At 55.8% G+C, this 15,318-nt stretch overlaps 1 protein-coding gene across 2 annotated transcripts in view; it reads left to right on the top strand.

Moving 5' to 3' along the window:
• The window catches only part of COX10 (cytochrome c oxidase assembly factor heme A:farnesyltransferase COX10), a 109,136-nt gene extending 101,016 nt beyond the window's left edge, over nucleotides 1-8,120 (top strand). Inside the window, exon 7 of one of the 2 annotated variants that reach the window (XM_033848377.2) lies at nucleotides 6,278-8,120. In XM_033848377.2, coding sequence (XP_033704268.2) covers nucleotides 6,278-6,681 — 404 coding nt within the window. In that variant the 3' untranslated portion in view covers nucleotides 6,682-8,120. The other variant, XM_073797281.1, reaches the window with a different exon arrangement.
• The last annotated feature ends 7,198 nt before the right edge of the window (nucleotides 8,121-15,318 follow it).

The following is a 15,318-nucleotide window of genomic DNA, read 5'->3' as shown; positions in this document are numbered from 1 at the left end:
AGTTTCCTAGAGCACCCACAGAGGCTCGGAGCCCCCAGGGGAGCGGGGGGAAGAGGAGGGGAGGGGTCACCTTGCTCAGAGTCAGGGCTTTGTGCTGCCTCTTCCCCCGACTGTGCTTCAAATGAAACCTCGGGCGGCTCCGCATGGACGGTGGGGCGTGGACAGCGGGGCTGGGACCGTGCGGAGTGGACCGTGGAGGGAGGCAGGGAGAGCATCCCTTCTCCTCGCCGTGCCTCTTCATCATTCCCCAGTCACTGCCAGAGCATTCTTCAAGGGCAGGCGGCCATTGCCGACTCTATTTCCTATTTCCAGGGGACTTTTCATCTCCCCTTTGTCGCCATGCAGTTGATGAACTGGCCCCCGTCCTCTTCCCTTTCTCTGCGGCGCCGTGGAATTTCATCACATGGGGGAGGCTGACCTGTCCCACAGGCGCCTCTGTGTTCACCCTCAAAAGAAGGGCTTTGAAACTGCTGACCATGAAGCTTTTGACTTGGCTGTGCTCCCCCAGCCAGCCCCAGTTTACATGAGCACGACACCCCAAAGCTGCTGAGGGCCACGTGGAGAGAGGGAGCCCACTGTCCACGGAGGGAGGACTGCCCGAGCCCAGCCCAGGCTTTGCTGGACCTGCGTCTCTCCTCCTTTTCAAGTCCCTGCGTGGGCAGCGAAGGGCAGTGAATGGTTGGGGTCGGGGTGGGAAGGGTTGAACGTAAGCCCGCCAGGCAGCAGAGAAAGCAAGCTGAAACCACTGAGCTCCATTCCAGAGGAGTGTGTTTTGGAAGAGCCCGTACAGAGTCAGAGCTCCAACTTGGAGATTTTTGTCTCCACCCTGTTGGGAAGCCATTGGCTGGGATTGCCTTGGCTTTGTTTGCCAACAAAATGATGGAAGTACGCTACGGACCTGAGCAGAGGGGACAAGGTGAGGGTCTCCACCTGCCGGTGTGGCGTAGAGATGCTTGGGACATGTTCCGAGAGTATTTTCCAAGAGTCACTGGGAAGACACTGTCTGGCCTTGCCTCACCTAAGGAGCCCCCCTAATCGGAGAGGGTGCCAGGAGATAAGGGTTCCCCTCAGCTGGTCACACACAGCACAGTCGACGAGCTCACCTCTGTTTTCTGTGTGTGGAGGGAAGGAAGTAAGGCCGCTGACACCTGGCCCTTCTCTGGAGTTGGCCTCCAAGCTGGGATCATGGCATCATGATCTCAGGAAGTTGCTGTCCTCTGGAGAGTCCGTTCGCACAGATACGCCAACTATCTCACAAGTTTCCGTATCCTGTGTATTCATAGACCAACAGGTATTTGATTAAAAGAAAGGAAGCAGACATTTCTTCTGGATATGATTAAACCAAGTATGTATGAAGATTCTGCAGACCGGTAGGAAAATGAGAAAACACATTGCAGAGAAGGAGGAAACGCACGGCTTGTGTGAATGGATTGAACCTCAGAGACCATCATTGAATCTCAGTTTACATATCACTTCTTCCAGGAAGCCTTCCCTGACCTCTCCAGGGCCGACTGAGGTCTTGCTCCTGTGTGCTCCCCTGAAGCCCTGCACCGAAGGTGACATTCCTGGGCTGTGATCCCTTGTGTGTTGTCTCTGTCCCTGGCCAGACTCCAGCAGAGGCCTTGAGAGTAGACCGTGCCTGCCCTATAGTGGGCAAACAGTAAATATTTGTTGTCACAGACCATGGGCCCAGTGAAAACAGACTGCTTCGTGGGGGTGAGGCTGAGGTGAAGCCTTTGAGTCAGGAAACCGAGGGCTTTATGTTCCCCCCACGAGGAAGGTGGGTTCCCCCAAGGCCCCTGGACTAATTCCAGCCTTCCTGTTCTAGCTCGCCTTATCTTGATGGAGACAGTCATTTGTTTTAATCTTTTACGGAGCCGAGGCCTTGCAGCCCATCGAGGAGAGCTGTGTGGGGTGGGGTTTTCTGATTACACTGCTTGAAGGCTAAGCTGTGATTTCTAAAGCTCTTTCATCTGTGACATGACCCAAACCCCTACCCAATTTCCTCTCCCAGAGAAAGCAGCATGCCACTCTTACGAAAGTGATTTTTTTTAAATTATGTTATTTGAAGGAGAAGCGTAACTAAAAACGTGTATTGAGCAAAACAGAATACTCCAATTGGCACGGGAAAAAAGAGGGCTTTTGAGAAAGACAAGGTTCCACGTGGGAGCCTGATGTCTTAACCGTTTCGAGCCTGGTTTCCTGGCTGAATTGGCTCTTTCTCAGCCATTGCAAGAGCAAAACAGCTCCTGAGCCCTGACCTACCTGTCCCCTCCCCCATCTCTACGTGAGCCCTGATGCCATTCCTCTGGGGACACAGCTTGGTCTTGTCGGCTCCCCTGGGCTAGGGCTGCGCTCAAAGCCTCCAAGTGGCCCGGTGCCCCGAGAACCAGTCACACTGCCTCCTCTGTGCTGGCCCCTCTGACATCCAGAGATGGCTCTATTTTGCCATCGGAATACGAAGGAGAAGTCTCCTTCTGTCGCTCTGTTTTCCACTTCACGTGTACCTGGGTGCTGCCCCCTTCCCTTCTGTCTTGGCTAATTCCCCAAGGGTGCTCACTGTCAAGAAAAATATTACCTGTGTGTTTGTAATTGAACAACCTTGGTTGTTTGTTTTTTAAGGCACCAGCACTCTTATCTTAATACATGGGTTTCTCCTTCCAGCAAGCCCTCCTCTGCTCTGCTCCACTGGCCTTCTGACGACCACCTGGCAGTCCCTTGTTACTGTTCGGCAACAACTTTCTAGGAGAAGGTGCTGGTACACGGTGCCGGGGTGCTGAATAGCCTTGGGCAAGTTACTTAATCTCTCATCTATGAGGTGAGAGCAGCTGTGCCTGTAGAAAGGTGCCGGGAACAGGAGAGCATGGACGTGATTCCCCTGCGCGGGCCTGCGTACAAGCCTCCAGGCCTTCGTGGGGATGGATGTCTGCTGGGCAAACCTAATACGGCCACAGAGAGAACCTTCACGTCTCCACCATGAACCGTGCGGGTCCCCCCCGGAGGAAAAGGCATCAGTGTGTGCCACTCCAGTGCCCCCCAACCACCTGTCCCCTCGGTGGTCTCTGCCGCCTGTCCCCACTCCCTGCTCTCCGCTGCTCTGGGGGAGATGCCCCTCCCCATCGGGTGTGCAGGTACCCTGAGACCCGGCCCTGCCCTTGCTGGCTGTCTCCTCACTCCCCATGCCTCCCCACAGCCTGCACGTCTCCCAGAGACACGACGAGTGACTCTTCCCAGGATCAGTGCAGTTGAGACGTGGCTCACACACCACCTTTGGGGACGCCTTCCCTGAGCAGTCACTCCCAGGTCGCCCATCCTGCCGCCCTCTTTTGATTCTCTGAGTAGCAGCCGTCAGTGTCGCCTGCGTCGTGTGCACCTCCCGCTGGACCCCGTGCAGGGCTCTGTCGCTTTGGCCGCTGCCTCTCTGGCCTCCAGGGTCGTACCTGGTGGGTGGCTGACACCGTCCTCTGTTTGCCACCAGATTCAACAAATAGTAGCTGCTTCTTTTTTTTTTTTTTCTGGCCCCACGGCATGCAGGATCTTAGGTCCCCAGCCAGGGATCCACCCTGCGTCCCCTGCAGTGGAAGCGCAGAGTCTTAACCACTGGACCACCAGGGGAGTCCCAGTAGCTGCTTCTTTTGCTGTTCAAATTGGAATGTGTCTACATGAATGAAGATGTATATATGTGCTAGTTATAGACAGGGTTAAAATGGTCTGCAGGGGATTTGACAGCCACCCTACCAAAACAGGGACCCTGAGGGCAAGTCTTTGTTATTTTCCTCCTGGATTGGAAGGCTGGCGAGGAGTCGGTTGACTCACAAATAAAGATCCAAAATGAAGAGCAGCTTCCTTCCTCTGATCCTCTCCGGCAGGTGCGTGGCAGGACTGGGAGCCCACGCTTACTCTCTGGAGGACTCTCAGTGATCTGACTGTGTTCTCTCCTGCTGAGGGTCCTGTGTTAGCAGTCGCCGCCCCAGACCCCGCCCTGTTTTCCTGCACATTCCCATAGACGAGGGGCTCAGCAGATCTGTATCACCATCTAAGATAGGACAGCGGGTGCACATGCTCAAGCCGCCTGCAGCACAGTGCTTCCCAGGGTGGGTTCCAGTGGGTCCTCAACCTCCCAGTTCTCGGATCAGGGGCCCCAGAGGCAGGTGGGGGTCTGAGACACAGGGAACCCCGAGTGAGTCAGCGCGTCCGGGACCCTCCGAGGAGGAAGGAAGCAGGGGCAGTAGAAGGCCCTAAGGGTTACACGTCAGCGCTGGAAGCGGGGGTCTTGGGAATGGCTTTTGTGGAGCAGATCTCTGTGCACATGGGCTCCGGGGCTGGGCTGGAGGACCCTTTGCCCCATGGTATGCAGCACTTCTCTCTGGAGATGAAAAAAACAGGAACAAACCCTCACGGAGTTCACATCCCGGAGGGGAAAGGAAACAGGTAGTGACGGGATAGGTGGCTCACCCTGTGGGGGACGCTTTGCAGCCCAGACCCTCCTCACGACTTGCCGTGTGGATATCCCAAGGGCGTGTCAGACCGAACACACCAGAGTTACCCTTAGGAGCTGCCCTGCACGGCTTCCGGGTGTGTCCTCTAGGGCGCGAGGTCTCCGGGCACCCCTGGGCCCAGGAATCGCTCCCGACACCTCCCTCCCTTCTCTGCACTCACGTCCTGTCACCTTTGCCTCCTTGGTCCCTCTCAGGCCCATCTCCTGCTGCGCCGTCACCGCCCCGATCCTCACTCCCCTCATCTCTCCTCTCCTCTCCTCTCCTCTCCCGAGTGATCCGTCCAGAGCTGCCTGGGCCCCTCCAGTGTGTCCTTTCACCAGGGCCCCTCTCCTCAGCCCCTCTCGCCACACGCACATGTGCACTCTCACGCGTTAAGTCCCCTCCATGGCTTTCTGCTGCTTCTAGGACGGAACAGTCCTTGGCGCCGCCTGCAGAGGGGGGGCGGGTGGCCCTGCCCGTCCCTCTGGCTGATCCTGGAACCTGGCCCCGCTGCTCTCTGCACTCCAGACACATGCCTGCCTTCTTTATTTTAATTTACTTTTTAAATTATCATACAGTAAAATCGACCTTGTTGTTCTGATGTACAGCTCTGTGGATCCTAACACATGCCCTAGTCTTCTTGTCATGCTGTGACTGCCGCGCCTTGATTACCGCACTGGCCTGGTCACTCCTCTCTGGGCACAGACGTCCTCCTCTAGACGTCTGCTCCGCTCCATGCGCTGCGCCCCCGTGCGCTGCGCACCGGTGCCCTGCGCCCCCTTGCACATGCTTCTGCACAGCCGCCGCGGGCCTCTGGATGCGTGGCTCTGGGGGAACTCGGCCCACGTGTCTTGGCGCTCACGCTGCATCCGCGGTGCCTAGGCCGCGCTCGCCTCTCAGTGGGCGCTCGGGGAACACGCCCTGTGTGAGGAGAGGAGGAATGAACCGTCCGCTCAGGAATGGCTGCAGCCCCTTTCGGAGACCCGGCCCAGTGCCGCGGGGGAGCCGGGGCTGCAATCAGACGTGCTCCCGCTGAGTTCCTCCTTCACCTCTTGTTGGAGAACTTAGCATCATCTGATTCGTTCGCTTAATGAGGATTATAAAACCTACCTCGAGTCCTGCAGTCGGATTAAGTGAGGTGACTGTAGAAGTCTTTGTTAGAAGGAGGCATTCAGTAACTGGCAGCCTTCACCCCACCGTGTTGGGGGGAAGATCCAGTTCCGGAGAAAGGGTGCTCAGGTGTTCACCTGTTCTGAGAAACAGCAGAGCCTCTGCCCCTGTGCCGCTCTGCGTATTCAGGTTGCGCTGGGGAGTCCCCCGCCCTCCCTGCGGTGCGGGCCGTGCGCCCCGCCTGCTGCCCCCGCGTCCCCGGTGCCGCCCATAAGGACTGCGGTTCTGTCGGTGCTGAGTGGGGAGCTGCCACCTGCCCGGAGCGGCCTTCCACCTCGCTGCCCAAGCCCCTCACTCGCGAGCCGGCTGGTGGAAACAGAGCTAAAAGCCCGGCCCAGAAGGCCCTCTGGGACTGGGCCGCCCCTGAACGTGACCCCCTTTGTTGTCGCGGTGTTGGCACCACAGGGGGCGGGGGGCGGTCAGGTGCCACAGGTGCTCAGCCTTGTGGGAAGCCTCCCGCCCCCGCCCACCTCCATCTCCGAGCAAAGAGGGAAGCGCAGACGCGCGAGCACCCGAGGGAGTCTGGCTTGCGAGGTGGGAGCGCGCCGCCAGGGCCGGCAGCTGTCGGAAAGGGTGCCTCTGTAGATCTCTGATGACGGCGTGTCTTGCTTCCCCAAACCTCTGTGCAGGAGCGTGTCTTTTGGGAGGAATCCTCTACTCCTGGCAGTTTCCTCATTTCAACGCGCTGAGCTGGAGCCTCCGCGAAGACTACTCCCGGGGCGGCTACTGCATGATGTCGGTCACCCACCCGGACCTGTGCCGGCGCGTCGCCCTGCGCCACTGCCTGGCCTTGGTCGCCATGTCCGCCGCGGCCCCCGCCCTGGACGTCACCACGTGGACCTTCCCCGTCATCGCCCTCCCCATCAACCTGTACATTTCCTACCTCAGCTTTCGGTTCTACAGGGATGCAGACCGGAAGAGCTCCCGGAAGCTGTTCTTCTGCAGCCTCTGGCATCTGCCCCTTTTCCTGCTGCTGATGCTGACCTGCAAGAGGCCGGCTGCGCAGGGCAACGCGGGCGGGCCGCAGAGTTGACGGCGACCGGCGTGTGGGGAGGAGCAAAAATCATCCAGGGAGACGCACAGGGGTTTTTTTTTTTCCGCCTTTGCTGTTAGGCAAGGATATTTTGGTAATTCCAAAGCACCAGGAGAGAAGTCGCTGTGTTGAGAACAAGATTGTAAACTAATTTGGTGCTCGGTGATCACTCGACAACTCTTTCCGCGGTGATATCCAAAATGCTCCCCAAATAAGAATTGGGTTGGCTCCGCAGTTTTACGTGAGGAGCGCATTTCTCTTTGAGGGTCTTTCCAGAGCTCTTCCTCTAACCCCACCCACTTTGTCCTCTCCCTCGGGTAGAAGTGCAAGCGCACCTTCCTTTCTTAGCCCCTCCACACACACTCCCCAGCTGCCGACCGGGGTGGCCGGACGAGGTGCACACTCGCACTCTGGTATCTGTGGTTCCGTGGCCTCTGGTCCCTCGCCGGCTGTCAGAAGAAATGCAGGCTGCCAGTCGCAGCCCCCCTTCCTGTGAATGAGCCAGGGCCCCCGGGTCCACCTTCCTCTGTCCCACACACATCCTCAGCCTCATTTTCCCTCAGACGATAACAGAACGCCAAGGACATGCTGCTGCCCAGCCTCTGCGGGAGGAATTCCAAACGGTTGTCTGGGGAATCTCAGACTGGACCACCCACTGCCCACCCTATCACGTATCAGCATTTCAGAAACTCCAAGGAATCAAAGGCATCTTTAAAGTTCACTTTAAAATATCAGAGGTGTCAGAGCGTTTCTTTCTGGAAGGGTCATGCTAGACTTAAAACTAGAAATCCCTCCGGCTCTGATCCATCTCGTCCTCGTTAGTCACTGCTGCGGTCATCAGCTCGGCTCAAGGCTGAGTGAGAAGGGAAATCAGAAAGGGGCCAGCCGGCCCACATAGCTCACATTCTTGTCCCTTTAGTGAGGAACACATTTCCATCCTGCTATCTTCTAAATTCAGAAATCAGCCTCCACACGTCCAGTGGCTCGGAGAGCCGGAAGCAGGAGCTGGACTCCAGATGGGGATGCTTAATGGTCCTGGGAGGCGCATGGGTCCCCGCAGACAGGGGTGGCCTCCGTCACCAGCAGCCTCCTCAGCCCCCACATCCACCTGCTTGTCCGCTGTCTGTCCATTTGCCCGAAGGTCTTGAAGCTGAACAGGATACTTTAGTCACTCAGTGCCCCGGAAGGAATCCATCTGGGAATTTATGCAACACTTAAACAGTGCCTGCAATACACCTGTTCTCTCAAAACCTTCCAAAGCGATTGCAGGTAGCATCTGAGTTCTGTCTCTGCTTACCTGAAACATCACCTCCTGGCTGCATCCAGGTGGCCCTGTGGGAACTGGCATGAGTGTGTCTGGTGGGGACATCCACAGCCCTCGGATTTGTAAAGCGAGTCGGTTCTCTTCCTGCTGCAATAAACCAGCACCTTGAACCATAGTGTGTGTGGCGTCATTCCACTCCATCTCCGGTTCCTGGTGGAACCGATAACACTTGCCTCACTTTCATGAGCCGGGAGGAGAGCAGAATGTCCCACCCGGCGATGCTTCTCATTGAGGGGGTGGAAGCAAGCATGCTGCGCTCCCGAGAGAATCCGCCTGACACCCACCCTCTGCTCTGGATCACCTAGTCTCTCCCTTCCCCTCCCTTCAGCACCATCGCCCTAGAAGTGGTCCTTGGGGCCTCTCTGACCTCCTGACTTGTCGTTCCCCGGCTCAGAAAATACAGTGCCCAGAGTGCAGTCTGCGCAGCCAATGATGTCTCAGCTCCTTGGTGCTCAGACCCCAGGATGAGAACCTTCCACAGGAACCCCTCACTGCCACCCCCACCCCCACCCCACCACCGTGCTGCTTCTCACACCTCCCCGGGGCTACCCTGTGCTCAGACCACCACCTCCCCAGACCCCTGTCCCTTCATCCCTGCGGGAACGTGGAATTCACGCTCCCATGACCCCCTCAACCCTAGAGCCCAGACAGCTGCTCGGTCACCTGGGCTCCTGACGTCCCGGGGCTTCACCTCCACAGCTGGGTGTTCTGACCCTGGCCGATGACCAGTAGCATTTCCCTCACAGTGAAGCCCGTGTGTTTCAAGCATCCCTCGGCAGGTCTCTAGGAAATCCTGTCACCCCACTGGGGAGGCACGAACATGTGCAGAGGACCTCCCAGGCACCCAAGGTTAAAGACAGGAGGGTCTGAGTTTGCTCATCCTGGTGATTCCCTGGCCACGTCAAGAGCCCAGCCTGGGACGCACTGTCTGGACCTGATCTGCAGAGTTTCACTCAGCCTGTCAGGCCAGTGGCTGCAAGGACAGGACTCAAGCTGGGGGCCCTGACTCAGGAGGGGGGCCACACGGGTAGGAGCAGAAGCCTGTGCTTTGAAACGGGATTGCACTTGGACTTTATTTCATAATATGGCAAACTAATGACAAGGAAAGGGGTCATGTCCAGTTTCCTTATTTAGCTTTTTAAGAAACATGATTCTTAACACGCTATTCCTTCTGACTCTGGGAAAATTGCACCAACTTCCTTTTAGTAAAACCACTGTATCCGTTGAGGATAAAACCAAATTTCACCAAAGGGTCTGTCTCTGTAGGCCGACAGTGAGGGGGATGCTGTTCGTTGCCTCTTCCCAGGATTGGTTTGTGTTTTCAGACATAAAAATAGGGTCTGTCTTGCCCAATCAAAACACCTTTATTGCGCTTTAAATACACTTTGAGTGCCCCATGCCCTGATGCTAGAGGGAAAAAATAAGGCTGTCGGAAACTGTGCTTTGCTCTGCGGATGTACAGAGTTGAATTTCCCTCTGACCGTGTATTTTTTCTCAGTCCATCCTCACTCCTTTTGCCTTGTTAAGAAAATAGCTAGGACTCAGCACTTCTCTGCCCCATGGCAGTGCTGGGACCAGAGCAAAGGTTTTTCTGCTTGCTGACGCAGGTGTGATGGGAGACTCACTTCTCTGAGTTCAGTTGGAGTCAGGGTCTCCGTCCTCTGACCTCCACCCACCCCCCCCCTCCCCAGCACACTCCTGTTACAGCAGGACACTTGTAACTGACGGCAGGAGGGACTCAGGGGAGAAAGGTTTTCGGGAAATGCTCTCTTGACCTTTCTAATGACATGCTCACAGCCCAAGAGATTTTGACTTAAAGACGAACTGGGTTGGGATGTTGCCTTGCTTTTTCTCTGGAATCATCGGCCAGCTAGCGATCATCCACAAAGCTCTTCGTGTCCGGGGCACGTTTTCTCCATCCGTCTTGTAGGATCAGTGGTGTCAACTGACAGGCAACTAAATAAAAAGCAAGTGGAAAACAAGCAGGGTCCAACAATCGACGTGACTGCTGCTCCACGGCACTTTTTCCCCAGTGTCTAGAGCAATGCTTGGCCCAGAGTAGGTGCTCAGTAAGTGCTTTTTAAAAATTATTATTATTTTTTTAATTTTTGGCTGCATTGGGTCTTCACTGCTGCATGCATGCTTTCTCTAGTTGGGGCGAGAGGGGGTTACTCTTCGTTGCGGTGCATGGGCTTCTCATTGCGGTGGCTTCTCTTGTTGCGGAGCACGGGCTCTAGGTGTGCGGGCTTCAGTAGTTGTGGCACGTGGGCTCAGTAGTTGTGGCTCGCGGGCGTAGTTGCTCCGTGGCATGTGGGATCTTCCCGGACCAGGGCTCGAACCCGTGTCTCCTGCATTGGCAGGCAGATGCTTAACCACTGCGCCACCAGGGAAGTCCCTCAGTAAGTGCTTTTTGAGTGAATAACCCCATCTGGACTACGAGAGGCCCCTGTGGTCAGAGGGACAGGGTCTGTTAGCCTGGGATCAAGAAGGAACTGATTCGGAAAGCTGTTTATAACAGGCGGTTTCGTGAGAGAAAATGGCTTGTAAACCGTCCTTATCCCACTGCTGGGACAGTCCCCGTTCCCACCCCACCCGCAGGACAGTCCGGGGCTGCACCGACCAGAGCCCGCCCCCCCCCCCCCCCCGCCGCTTCCAGACCAGCACCCACAGCTTCGCTTGTTTCCGGAATCTCCCTTCTCTGACTTCAGACCATCCCCCCCACCGTTCCTGCTGTGTCTCCCGGGGCACCTGTCAGTGTGCAGCCTGCAGGTGTTACTCACCTGTCCATGCACCGTCTCCCTGCCCCACCATCAATCCTAAGCCCAGTAAGGCAGAAGCGTCTGCTTCTCATTGCTGGATCCACGGGCACCCAGAATAGAAGGGACTTGGGAGTGACCATGAGGCGGGTGCCCCGTCAGTGAGCAAAGGAATGAGTGGGTGGCTTTAGGGCAGGTGCTGGGGCTGGAGCGACACTTGTCTCGGCTCCACTGGGACCAGCACGGGGTGGGGCGGTGAGTAGGGCACACGCCGCATGTGACTGAATCCAGGGCAGACGCAGCTCTCCACCTGTCTTGTGAAGGAAACAGCCAGGGTCGAGCCAAGATGATGACTATCGTTCCCTCCTGATGTTACTCGGTCTGTTTTCCAAAGTGTGGTACGTTTTCGCTCTTTCCTGTGGCTTCAGGGCTGTCTTGGCTCAACGACTAAGCAGCAAGGAGTTCTTAGTCAGGTTGGCTTCTTGGCCACGATTTTTCTTGCTCTCTCTTTTTGCTTTTTCAAATGCATTAGCAGAGAATCTAGTGTCTAGCTCCATCTTCTTCCTTAATCGTCACCCACCTCCAGCGGGTGAGAGCCAGCCCGTGCATCCAGGTCAGCTTAAAGGAGTGGGGCCCCGACCTGGCGCATAAGCTGGGGGGCTGCCTAGGAAGTGGAAGCCAAGAGGGGGAGGATCCCAAGTGCGAGACGGCAGGTCGGCCAGGCCGGGGGTGAAGATGGAGTGCCAGGGTCTCGGTAAAAGCCAGTGTGTCCTCAGCAGACAGCTCCTACCCGACAGCTCCTCTCTCTAAAGCAAAGCCCAGAATAGAGCTGGGGATGGGCAGGAGGGGGGAGGGGAGGGGAGCAGAGGAAACTTTGGAGGAGACAGAGCAGGGTGCTTTGCTGAGTAACCCTACCCCAAACACCTAAAGAGGGGCCAGGTGACAAGACGAACAATCCTGGGAGCATTAGCTGGGCTAACACAAACACCGCCCTCCACCCTTCCCACCCTCAACAAACAGACAGACACAAACCAAACAAAGCGTCAGTGAGGGGAGAGGCACCTGCCCCTCTGTCATCCGCTGAGCAAGTGACCGTCCACGTGCCGTGAGCCGGGCCTGGTGTGGGACAAAGGGACGAACCCAGCTTCGGCCGCGACCCCCAGGAGCTTACTCTCTGGAGAGTTCTCAGAGAGGGAGTGGAAGGCGCATTCCAGCTTCTTCCCCAAAGTCCTCCGCTTCTAGGTACTTTGGCCACAAAACTAATTGGCCGAGAGGCAACTGCTGAAAAGATAAAATAACAAAAAATAAAAGAGGGACGTTAAAAAGGACATGATGGTACATGAGGAACGAATAACAAAATTAGAAAGACTATTGCAAAATCAAAATATCTGAATACATTTTAAAGGTGTGTAGGGAATTCTCTGGCGCCAGTGGTTGGGACTCCGGGCTCTCACTGCCGAGGGGCCTGTGTTCAATCCCTGGTGGGGGAACTAAGATCACGCAAGCTGTGCAGCATGGCCAAAAATTTAAAAAAATAAATAAATAAAATTTTAAAAGATTAAGAAAACTTAAAAGGTGTATAGATTCATGGCAGTACTGTGCAAATAACTTCTTTTATTTTGTGGGTTGGACCTCAGAGCTTGTCTTCCAAGTCCTTCATTCATAGTATTAACTTTTTTTTTTTTTTTTTGCTTGGTGGTTCATCTCCTCGTTTGGCATCACACTTTTTATGTTTTGCTAAAATCTCCTCCTTCATTAAGAGAGGTATCTGTTTCCAGACGGTGGGGTCCCAGCTTGCACCCGAACTGTCTCGCGCCGTGAAAGCCTCACCCCACTTGGTGCCCTAGACACAGTGTCACGTGTCCTCTGACCGACGTTCCAACGTCCTACAGGAAACGGGGGTCTAGCTCTGCACCTTCGGGGTCCTCAGCCTCTTTCCCCTCCAATGCAATATGTTTCAAAATAAGAAACCAACTCTGGGGGCAAAGCATCGTCACCCATCAGCTCCAGAAAGCCATCTATAACGTCACTGGCTGGAGAAAGGCTAGCGCATTTCAGCCGGCTGAGATCAGGCACGGCTCGATCCAGGCGGCAGAATCTCTCTCCACTCGCTGTTGTCACCACTCTTGGCAGGCTCTCTCCCCTTAAGGAGCAGACACCCCTTAAACAATTATTCATTCACAAATACTTGTTTACTACTTACCTCGAGTGAGGTGCTGGGGTGCAGAAGTGAAAAAAACAAACCCCCCTGTCTTCCTGCCTGGGATATCTTGAGAAGAAAACAAAAGCCCCCGGTAACTGGTGGCCTCCTCGGTGGGCCACTGGGCGACTGCAGCCAGCTGCTTGTTCAAACCTAAAGGAAAAGAAAGTGGACATTGAGATGCTGGCCCTGTTTGGCCTGATGTAGGGTTTGTGCTGATTCCTGACCCACTCGGCCTGGTTCACATCGATCAGCCCGCGTGCGGGACGCAGCCGTCCCCTCCCACCGTGAAGGTTTGAGGAACTCGGTGAGACGAGAGTGGACAAAGGGGAATTACACTGTATTGGGTTGGCCAAAAAGTCCCTTCGAGGTTTTCGTCACACTTTCTGGCAAGCCCCGCGTGAGCTTTTTGGCCACCCCATAGTTTGGTCCTCAGAGAGGCCTTGGGGTCAGGGCCATGAGGAAGTGGGCCCAGGAGAGGCGCTGGGAAAGGGGTCCCAGCAAAGGCAGCGCCCAGCGGCTATGCAGACCCTCAGATGCCACTGCCCATCACCACGATAAGCCTCTCCTGACCGCCTGACACCTGTGGTCCCCGACTCATCGTAAGGAAGGACCTCCTTTATATACAGACCCGGGTGAAGGTCCACTTATTACAAGACCATTAACAAGGTGAACACCCAGGGCGTTTTACTACCTGCTCTTTACGCCAAGTCAGCCGCACCCCCGGGACTTCCCAGGCCGGCACCCTCTTCAGGGTGGCAGAGCCACCCTCAGAGCTAAGTTAGTTCCTGTCAAGAGCATTTGCCTCAGCACCTTTCTTCTCCAAGTAAAGTGCTTCTTAGAAGACGCTTCCATTTTCTCAGGAATCGTTTAGGGAAAACTTTGGATTAAAGAGCCAGGAATGAGCCAGGCAGGTCCGTTTTCCAGTAGCCCCAACCCTAAGCTTCCGTGGGCATTGGGGTCCCCGTGCTCCCTGGCTCCCCGCCAACCACCCGGCTCCTGCCCAGACACACGGGACAGGAAAGCATCAGCCGCAAGCGGGGCTCCCTCGGAATTGTCCCTGCCCCCCCATCTAGAAAGGGACACTTGGCATTCTCGCGAGGCATTTTAATGCTAATTTGTTTAGCCCAAAAAGAGGAGCCCAAACAGATGTGGTCCATTTGGCGGGGATGTTGTGCATTTGTTAGTCAGTGCGAAAGCCTCCTTGGCAGGAGGTTAAATATTACCCTGGCTATTCACGAACACTTCATATTTCAAGAAAGGAAGGGAGGCTAAGGCTGCGTCCTATAAATCAGCCTTTCGAAGAGGCAGAAAGAGGCAAACATTTGATAAGTCTATGTCGTCGTGCTCGGAGATCAAAGGCGCTACCGTCTGTACTCACGCATCCGGCGTTCCGGCAGCAGCTCTGACACACCGAGGCTGGGCCGGCTGGGGAGGAAAGGATTAGCCAGTTCTGATCTGTGATCAGCTGGGTCTCGGGAGAAGTAGGAGGGTGTTACGGCCGAGTTCTGGGCTGGCTGCGGCAGGAGAGGCAGAGGGCCACCCACTTCAGGCTCTCGCTTCGGACGGTGGTGCATCTGCTCCCTGAACCCACTTCACTTGGAGACAAACGTGACCAGGGATAGACCCGCAGCCCCCAGCATCGAAAAGCTGAAAATACCTTGGCTGTTGGGCACAGCAGGAGGCCAGGTGGCCAGCCCCCTCTCCGGAGGGGCTCCCTGGGTCTCAGGCTACTCTCACTACCCTGGGCCACCCCTGGGCCTGTCCCACAGCCCCGTCCCTTTACTTACTCTTGCATCCACTTTGCCTTCCCCCAGCTTCTCTTTTACGCAGGGGTACCATTGGGAGCCCCAAGGAATGTGCTCCAGAAGCCCTGACCCTGGTGCCCATATGGACAAAAGGACAGTGAACACGGATGGATGGACATCTTCATGCAAACACCACGGGTTAGAATTGAGCCACTTGGTTCATCTTCCCCAAGAGCACAGACCAGTGCCCGCCATCTGGTGTATTCAGCTCTCGCCTGTGATCTAGATTTATAGGGTGGCCACTAGGATTTTCCCACCTGATTACTTGAGATCTGATACGGTCCCTTCAGTGATTATAATTCCTGGTTCCCAGATGGATGCGGCTGGAAGGTTGGCTCCATTTCCAGGAGAGTTAAGGGAATCAGGATGGACCCAGGGCCTCTCGCCCACCTTGAAGTCCAACAGGTGTTCTTGAGCTGCAGGAACGTGAGCAATCTCAGCAGACACGGACAGAAATCTTTTTCTATTTTTGGACGACACCGGTCACAGCTCCCAGACGCAGACTGGACCGTATCATCGGCTCTCCTGGGTCAACAGCTTGCCGACTGC

The sequence above is a fragment of the Tursiops truncatus genome, chromosome 20 (genome assembly GCF_011762595.2).
Source record: "Tursiops truncatus isolate mTurTru1 chromosome 20, mTurTru1.mat.Y, whole genome shotgun sequence".
NCBI lineage: Eukaryota > Metazoa > Chordata > Mammalia > Artiodactyla > Delphinidae > Tursiops > Tursiops truncatus.
This window is presented reverse-complemented; position numbering and strand designations above follow the sequence as displayed.